This window comes from Sus scrofa, chromosome X (genome assembly GCF_054392235.1).
Source record: "Sus scrofa isolate SSC_HxYL_T2T_F1_AM1 chromosome X, Sscrofa_HxYL_maternal_Yorkshire_Landrace_v2.0, whole genome shotgun sequence".
NCBI lineage: Eukaryota > Metazoa > Chordata > Mammalia > Artiodactyla > Suidae > Sus > Sus scrofa.
In genome coordinates, this window is record NC_139401.1 from 133,330,191 (window position 1) to 133,339,338 (window position 9,148).

General features: G+C 51.4%; 1 protein-coding gene across 1 annotated transcript; it reads left to right on the forward strand.

Moving 5' to 3' along the window:
- The first annotated feature begins 816 nt into the window (after window positions 1-816).
- On the forward strand, window positions 817-7,898 carry FATE1 (fetal and adult testis expressed 1). The gene is given in 5 exon segments (NM_213797.1): window positions 817-984; window positions 1,923-2,041; window positions 6,279-6,361; window positions 6,615-6,693; window positions 7,387-7,898. Coding segments are annotated over 5 exon segments (516 nt in total). The 5' UTR covers window positions 817-881; the 3' UTR covers window positions 7,519-7,898.
- The last annotated feature ends 1,250 nt before the right edge of the window (window positions 7,899-9,148 follow it).

The following is a 9,148-nucleotide window of genomic DNA, read 5'->3' on the forward strand; positions in this document are numbered from 1 at the left end:
GTGAGGCTAGCAAGGCCAAAATATGCAGGGCAGTTCAGCGCATTGGAATCTTCAGGGTGGATGCTGCAGTCTTGAGCAGAATTAATTCTCTGGGAGACCTCTTTTCTCTTAAGGTCTTCAACTGATTGGACGAGGCCTACCCACACCATCGAGGATTAGGCCCATCTTTTACTTCAAGCCCGCTGATTGTAGGTATGGACAACAGCTACAAAAGACTTTGATAGCAACACATAGACTAGTGCTTGATGGAATAACTGGGCTCTAGGGGCTGTAGGCAGGTCCCTACTCTCTTGCCTTCCCTCCTTTGGCCCTAAGGGTTCCTGTGCAGTCTGACCCAGGGCCTCAAAAGGCCATCTGCCCTGCCTGGGAACTCTGGACTGGAGGGGAGGCAGGGCATGCTCTACAGAAGATGCCTTCTGAGGGGGGTGGATTACTGGCCAGAGACGGCCTTGCAGGAGCCATGACAGACCCGGGATGTAACTTTGCTTTGGCCAAAAACTGGCTCTGGGGTACTGACCCCCCCCCCACCTCTTTCTAGAATTGATGCAGCGTGGAGCCTGCCCGTGCCCCTGTGGGACCAAATTGGGTGGCCCAAGAACCAGGGAGGTTCTCACAGACAAATGTTCCAAGCCTTATCTCTTCCCCTAAGTTACTTACAGAGTAGCAGGGAACAAAGCCTCGAACCCAGCCAGCAAGATACAGCAGGAACAGGAGGTGCTGGGTCCAAGGCCTGAGTGCAGAGGGGGAGTCTGGCTCCACCCCCATGTCCAGATATATCCTTGAGCTCCCACCCGTCAAAGAGCTGATTTTCCCAGAGCGTCCTCCGTGCTCTGCTCTCTGTGCATCCTTGGCCACCGCTTACAAGTGAAGAGCTGGCTGTGATGGCAGGAGGCTCCACTAACACCAAGAAGATAGAAATGTCCTTGGCTGAAGAGCTGGTTCCTAAAAGCCAGGAGCCTAGCCGCGAGCAAGTGCTGATAGCAGGTGAGGAGCCCCTGAAATGGACCTTCCCTTGAGTGCCTGCACCTGTGTGTGTGTGTGTGTGTGTGTGTATGTGTGTGTGTGTGAGTGTGTGTGTGGGAAACTGTGCATGAGTGGCTTGGCAGATACTCATATCTGCATGTATGTTGATGCATGGATTGGGGGTACGTGTGTGGGTGGCCTTGGTTCACGTACACATATATTTCTGGCTTGAGTGACAGGGGAGTTGGAGAGAAAGGGATTGATGATATGAGGGAGGTGTCTATTGCAAAACATTCCCAAGGCTCAGTTTACAAGATCAATCAAATGATTTCTCTCTCCTAACTCTCCAATACCTTCTCCTGCCTTTTAGAGTAAAATCCAAAGTCTTTACCATGATCTACAAGATCTGATCAAGGTCACCTCCTCCATGTATTTCCTGCTGTTTCCTGCCTATGTGGCCTGCTGGCCTACTGTACATCCCAAGATTGTTTCTGCCTCACAGCCCTTGTGCTATAGCTGTTCCATATACCTTGCAGGCTTCTCTAGATTTTTCAGGGCTGGACTCTTTCAGGTCTGTGTCGTAGTGTTGTTCCTGACTTTTCTAGACGTAGCCCCTTCTTTCTGTCTTGTTTTTATTGATCTGAATCTACATGGACAGAGTATTTTCTGCCACCCTCATTCTCCCTAGAAATACACGGTCAGTCTCCTGATTGCTGTCATCTTATCTCCTGGCCGTTGTCCTCTCTTTAGTCATGTAGCCCAGAGCTTTATGCTCGGTAAATACCTGCTACATCTTGAATGGATGAAGAAACTGAGACATGGGTTTGGCCAGTGGATATCAGTGAATGGGTGTTTGGTGATTCCTGAGAAGTTCTTGTCCCTTTTCCGGTGTGTCCTGTGCCCATGAAGCTTTGGTATAGCTGTATGTGTGTTCCTGGGACCTCCATTTTTCTCCCTAGAAATGTTGGAGCATGGAATCCGGTCCCTGGGTGCTTCTCAGAGCCGTCAGAAGTTGGATTCAAAGATTTCCGATTCTGCTGCAGCTTGGAATTTGGCTGCCAACAAGTCCAAGAAAACGGTACTATATGGGGACCTTGGTACATGGTTGGGTTTGAGAGTAGCAGCTATAGGGGATCTAAGTCTGAAGATGGTGAGGTCAAGCAAGGCCAGATGTTGAATTAGGGGTGAGAGAGGAAGCTCCTGTGCAGTAGGCAGGGAAATGAGGGCCACATGGTCCAACAAGAGGTCAGGACTATTTATTGTTAGGCTAGGAATTCAGTATTGAAAGTACAGAATGCTGAATTACACATTGCTTGGGGAGTACACATATACCGTATTCTGTGCAACTCTAAAGTGTGTGAAATAACACTTTCTTTTATTAATAAATAAATACATCTGTATTTATCACCACATATGTATATCTATATATCTGTATTTTCCCAATATATCTTATATTTTGTTTTTATTCCTGTATATAAATGCATTTCTATGTAGAAGTATATAAAATATAAAAATATATAAGCATATACAAATGAGATATACGTACAAATAAACATATGTACATCTGTATATCTTAGGGATGGGACAAGACTCAGGCAAGTGAGATTGCTATGCTCCATGGCCATTAGGAAATCCAGTCATTTGCATCTGAGCAGTTTGTAGCCAATTCTTTAAGCTACACTCCATATGAGTGAGGGAATGTTCTCGAAAAAATGGTGCTTCTACTGTTGCAAAGGATACTGGGAAAAGGCAGCCATTTTGGAGCAGCTCTAGGGAATGAAGTGAGTCCTTGAGTGCCATCATTTTGTAGCCAGTCCTTTCAGCTACATTCACCTCCGGTGGGGGAAAGCTTTAGAAATATGGTGGCTATATTGTTGCAAAAGTTACTTGGAAAAGGCAACCAGGTTGCAGAAGAGGACAACCGGCCTGTTGATGGGGATCATGTGAGTCTCATGCTCTGTAGCCAATCCTTTAAGCTACTTTCACTGTGGTTGAGTGAAAGTTTTAGAAACCTGATTTTTAGACTCTGGAAATGGTTACTGAGGGAAGGCAACCTGGTTGGAGAGGGAGGGAGGCTTGATGTTCTAGAAAATCACCTGAGTCCCATTGTTCTGCAGTGCATCTTAAGCCTCGTTCACCTTCTGAGGAAACGTTCTAGGAAAAATGGTGGCCATTTTAGGGAGGGGGACGCGTGACTCCTCTAGAAAAATCACTGGAGTCCTTGTTGTTTGGCTGATTCTGCCAGCTGCATTCACCTTGGATGAGGGCAATTTTTAGAAACACGACTGTTAAACTGTTGCAAATGCTATCCGGCAAAGGCGGCCCCATTGGGGAGGAAGGAGATCTGAGTCTTCTAGGGAATGGGGTATAATAACTACGGAACCGATTCCAGCCACAAATGAATAAAGATAAAAAGAAGTCCCAGGTCACAGACCTTTTGGGAATGAAAAGAAGCCATAAACGTTGAATTGGCTTCAGGTGTTCAAAGGCTGAAGCCACATCAAGTGGCTCCACTAGCTCAGGCTTCAGTAAGCTACGCATGCCCTGAAACTGAGGTGGGATGGGATTGGGGAGGGGAGGTTGAGGGAATTAGTTCATCTCTGATGAATTAATATTACCTCTTCAGACCAAAGGAGTACACTTTTAACAAATTTAGTTGTTCTACTGAATTTAAAATTAAATTCAACATTTAGAATTAAGAAATGCAATTTACCAATTCTATTCTTTCATTATTTATTGTTCAGAAAAAAAGGTATAATGGAGCTGTTATTGCCTCTGACAGAATCACAACATGAACTGAAAAAAAAATCACATACTGTTCTTCCCATTTTTTGGGAAAATGTACCAGGCCTTAAAAAGTACATGAAAATTAAAATAACATTTTGAAATAATTAACAGAGGAAAGCTGGTATTTGCCATGGTTCATAGCATTCCCTAATCTCCATCAAATGTTAATAAAAATCTGATGGTTTACAATGTATATAATTCTCAGTAGATTATTTTTAAAATTAAAAGCAAAAGGACAGAAAGACAACCGTCTTTTGGACACTTAGACCTGTCAAATGATGGGTGATCATAAGTTATCATGAATTTGCAAATGTTGTTAAATTAACTCTTTTTTTTTTTTTTTTGGCCCTTTCTTGAGTCACTCGCACAACATATGGAGGTTCCCAGACTAGGGGTCAAATTGGAGCCGTAGCCACCGGCCTACGCCAGAGGCACAACCACGCAGCATCCGAGCCGTGTTTGCAACCTACACCACAGCTCACGGCAACACCGCATCCTTCACCCACTGAGCGAGGCCAGGGATCGAACCTGCAACCTCATGGTTCCTAGTCGGATTTGTTAACCACTGTGCCACAAGGGGAACTCCCGTTAAATTAGCTCTTATATTGAAATGTTAAAAGCAAAAAATGTTATCTCAAACAAACGAACTCCAACTAAGAACAATCACTCATCCTTATGTTACCTTCAAGTCTCTGAAAAAGCTTTTTCTCCTTCTGATCTCAATCTATAGGAAAATCGAGAGGATACAGTGGAAATAGTTGTAGTTGCTTTTTTTTTTTTTTTTTTTGCTGCCCCACCGGATATGGAATTCTCAGGGCAGGAAAGGGTCAGGGATCAGATCCCAGCCAGAGTTGTAACCTACGCCGCAGCTGTGGCAACACCAGATCCTTTAACCCACTACAGACTGGCCATCGAATTTCCCTTTATAATCTTGGTGTCTTCTTGATATCTACTGACCTTTGAATTCCATTTTTGAGATATCTTAAGAAGAGGAAGAAAGATAAGAGGTAAACTAAGAAGAGGAGGGGAAAGAAGAAAATAAAATAGTACAGCCGCGAAGTGCAACTGTTCACACACACACCCTAAAAGGCATATTAGTATCTGTATGCACACAGCTGTTACCAGAGCAATAGCAGTGACAGCGCTGGATCCTTAACCCACAGAGCCACCAGGGAACTCCCATCGGTGTCCACTTTTGAGAGGAAGAAAAGTCACCCTATTGTAAGAAATGGAGCCTGGTGGCTTTCATGTTTTTCTTAAGAACAGAGGAGGGTTGCAGGTCCTTCTCAGGTGACAGGTGAGCCCCGGGTGTCTACTTCTTTTTAAGAAGGAAGCAAATAGAAGACGCAGCCCAGAAATCTGAGTCCGGGTGAGGCCTGTCAGATGGCAGCTTCTACTTTGGCTGTCCTGCTGGGCATCCTTAAATGCTGCAATTAAGAGGCTTCTAAAGCACAGTACTGTAAATCAACTATCCTTCCGTGTCCGGACCTTCGGTTAATGCCCCTTGTTTTCCATCCCAGCTCTAGACCACCCCAACGTCCTTGCAGAATCTGCCCCATCAGCTTCCAAGCCATGAACCACACAGAAGCCTGCTTTGCTGGGTTTCTTTATCAGTGTCTTCCAAATTGCACAGCCTTGTTGAGAGCTCTTTCATTCCCTGTTGCCTCCCCGTTAGCTTCTTTCTCACGTGTTTATACCACTTTCCTGTCTTCGAGTGACTTTAATGGAGCTTTAGGGGGAAGCAGTGTCAAATAGGAGAGGCATCAGAGTGTAAAGGAAGCCCGACCTCTGCTGCTTATCGGCTGTGTGACTTGGCCAGGCTATTGGACCTCGGTGCCTCAGTTTTCCTATCTTTCAAAATGGGCTGATGGCCATACCCCTTTGGAAAGGTTGTGATGAGGCTTTAATGACTTGGTATTGGTGAAGGCTTACAGGATGGTGTGGTCCCTGACGTGTGGTAAGTGTGTGTTGAGCAACTTGCGCTCCAGTTGAGATTTGAATCCAGGCAGGTCTGGAATGTTCTTTTCTAGCCCACACTGGCTCTTCAAGGCAGGAGACACTCCGACCCCAGAGTGCTGGGCCAGGGACTCCTATTCCAGGGAGGCCTCGACAGGTGGATAAAAATGAAGACCGCGCGGATGGCTGGGCTCCCCCAGAGGAGGAAGCTACGGTTTCCCCGGGCCCCGGCTCTTACTGTGCGTCCGTAGGGAGTGTGGTCACCTCGCTAGGCCTCAGTTTTCTTGGTTTTGAAATGGGGCTTTTCCCTCTTTCTCCTTCAGTCATTGCTCAGATCAGCCGGTGTCTGCATGTGACAGTGCTGGCAGAGGGCAGGGACACCGTCACTGCTCTTCTTTCATCATAGCCTGGGTGGCCAAGAGCTCTTGAGGAGCGTGGTCCATGCGGGGTGTGGCCGGCGGCCACCTCGTGGGGTTCCCAAGCACTTCCAGTGGGTCCTGGACAGAGTGCGGGGCAACTGCTCCGCTGGGCCCTCTGTCCAGGCTGCTCTGCCTGACCGTTCCTTTCTCTAGGGGCCCCAGCTGCCACCAAAGAAAGCGTCCCAAGAACCAAACCAGGAGGGCGGCTTCCAAGGCATGGGGTTCCTTTACGAGCGGTAAGAAGGGTCCCAGGGACAAGGCTGGGCCACAGGGGCTGGCAGGCAGGCTGGCCAGGGGGGAGCGTGAGCAGCTGGCCGTGCCAGCGGGGCTCGGGCTCCGTTGCCTCCTGGCCCCTGGCTTGCTTGGGGCCCCTGCGACTGGGCCGCTTCCCAGTCTTCAGGCCCCAGGACCTGCTTACCAGGGGGGGAAGGACCCGATCGATGGGGGTCTCCCAGGAGCTCTGACTCTCACTCTTGTCTTTTTTCCCAGCAACCTGGGGGCAGACGTGATCGCTGAGATTGGCCTGGAGGAGCTAAACGGGCTGGAGATGGAAATCATGAGAAGACAGGTGAGCGTCGGATTGCCGGGGAGCCACGCGGAGGGTGGAGGCCGAGGCCCAGTGCCCTGGGGCAGGCGGGGCCTCGACACCCGCCTTGGCGATGCTCAGCCTTGCCAGTCGCATTATCCTCTAGCGGTGGAGGTGACGGTGACATCCAGGCCGCCCTTCCCTCCCCCCAGTCCCCTTGGCTCCCGTATCTATCCTGATGCCCAGCCCCAACCCTGTGTCTCTCCCCGAGATGCTGGAAGGAAGAAGGGGGGGCGTGAGGCGGGGGGAAGAGAGGACATGGGGGCACAGGAGAAACTGGTGCTGAAAGAGCCATGCCAAGACATCTGAGTGAGGGGTCACCTTCCTTCAGACCAAGCCCGCGTCTTCTCAGGAAGCGACCCCAACAGGCAGGGGCACGGGCCTGGGGGACAACTTCCCTGGCAGCCCCTCTCTGGCCCCCAAGTGTCACCTCATCCTATGGCCCTCACTCTGCGGTGGCACAGCTGGGATGGGCTGGCTTCTTCCAGACAAGAGGAAGGTCCCCAAAGTGGGGGCGAGGCGGCGGGGCCCACCCTACACCCTGGCCTCAGCTGCCCGGCCTCCTTCTGGTCCAGACCCCCTTCCTGCTCTGAGGTCACACTTCTTCCCCCCGCCGGTGTGCGCAGGCTTCCCCGGAATGGCCTTGCTCACCTGCCAGCTCTGGTCTCTTGGCAGCTGCAAGTGATCACCGGGCGGCTGCGGGCCCTGGAGGACCAGGGCGCCACCTGGCGCCACAGGGAGACCCTCTTCTTCACCATGCTGGTATCCGTCTGCGTTGCCAACCTCTGGCTGTGGCTGCGCCAGTGATGCTTCACGCAGGCCACCTGCACATGGAGCCCTCCCCTCCTCCCCTTCCTTCCCTCGGCCACCCCTGCCGTCTCCTCCCCACCCTTCAGCAGCAGCTGGGAGGTGGAGGAAGGTCCGAGGGGGCTGAGAGGCAGCCCCCGTGGAGGGCAAGGAGGGTGGCATCCAGTTGCCTCAGGAACACCAGGGGTAGGTGCTTCCTACCTGCCTGTCAGGGCTCCACGGTGACCGTCTTGGAGCCACATCTTGCCTGGGGGCCCTCGGTGTCCCTTCTGTTCCATCCTTGGCAGGGGCTTGGCTGTGTCTTCCCTGTTTTCTTCAATGTCATGCATTGGGCTCTGCACAGAGAATGTTCTTAATAAAAGTTTAGTGATAGCAGCAAACCCTGGTGGCTGAGCTTCTTGCACCCAGGACTCACGTGGGGACAGCCTATCCAGACAAAGACCCTGGTGACCCTTCCTGCACCATCCTCATCCCTGTGGGGCAGAGTGGGGGGTGCGCCTTGGGGGCAGGCTCTGGCCTGTGGGGAAGCCACTCTGCGGCAGCCTGTCCAGGTCAGGCGATGCAAGGACTCAATCAGAGGAAATGTCCTGGGCAGGACCAGAAATGTTGCCATTTGCTCAGGAGGAAATGGAGTCCCAGGGAAGGGGAACGCAGCCCTGGGCTCATTCAGCAAGACTAAGGCCGGGCTGGGGCTAGGAGGGCTTCTCCTGAGACTGGCTGAGGCTCTGACTCAGCCCTGGAGGTTGCATGGGGGCCCACAAGGAGGGGCTTTGACCCCCCCACCCCCACCCCTCCGCCTCGTGTCACAGCCCTGTAACATGCCCCTCGTGCACGGGGAGGGCAGGGGGGCGTTGCTGGGTAGAGAATTGGGGCTTGGCCTGAGAGGGCAGAAGTGTCACTGCTTGAGTTCTGGCTGCAGGAGGCCTTCAGAAGAGTTCTGCCCTCCCCCTGGGCCCCAGGGATAAACTCACATTTCTCAGGGGGGCAGAGATCCCATCTTTACATTGTCCTTGGCTTTAGTGGCTAACTGGACCTTATTCAAGCCCCCAAACGTGTCAAGGCTTCCCCATCTACAAATGTGAGAGAGTCTGTTAGTCATTAGATATAAAATAAACACAGGCAAGTGTGTGTGTGTGTGTGTGTGTGTGTGTGTGTGCATGAGTGTGTCAGAAAGAGTCCTTGAGCCTGCTCCGCCCCTGCTCCGCCCTCTCTGGCTCTTGCGTGGAGCCTGTACAATAAGCGGGTTCCTCCTGTCCTGACTCCCCGGGGACCTGCAGTATTTCCGAGAGCAGGTGTGGGCCTCCTGCCAGCCCTGTGCGGCCCCGCATACATCCCGCTGCAGCTTGGGCTCTGCCAAGAGCAGGGTCAAGGTCATTTGGTGAAGAAGCATCTGGAAGATTCCCTCCCTGGTCCCAGAGCAGAGAGGGAAATGAGATGCCCGAGGAAGCCACCTGCAGAATGGTCAGGGGAGCCGAGAGGCCTGGGGAGAGCCCCTCCAAGTGGGCCTCGGAGCCCCTGGGACTCGCCCTCTTCGCAGGCCACCTCCCTGCTCCCCTGTGCTCAAGTGCGTCTCCTTAAGGCGCTCCTTTCTTCTGCTCCAACTCGGCCACTCAGGAAACTCAGAGGAAGG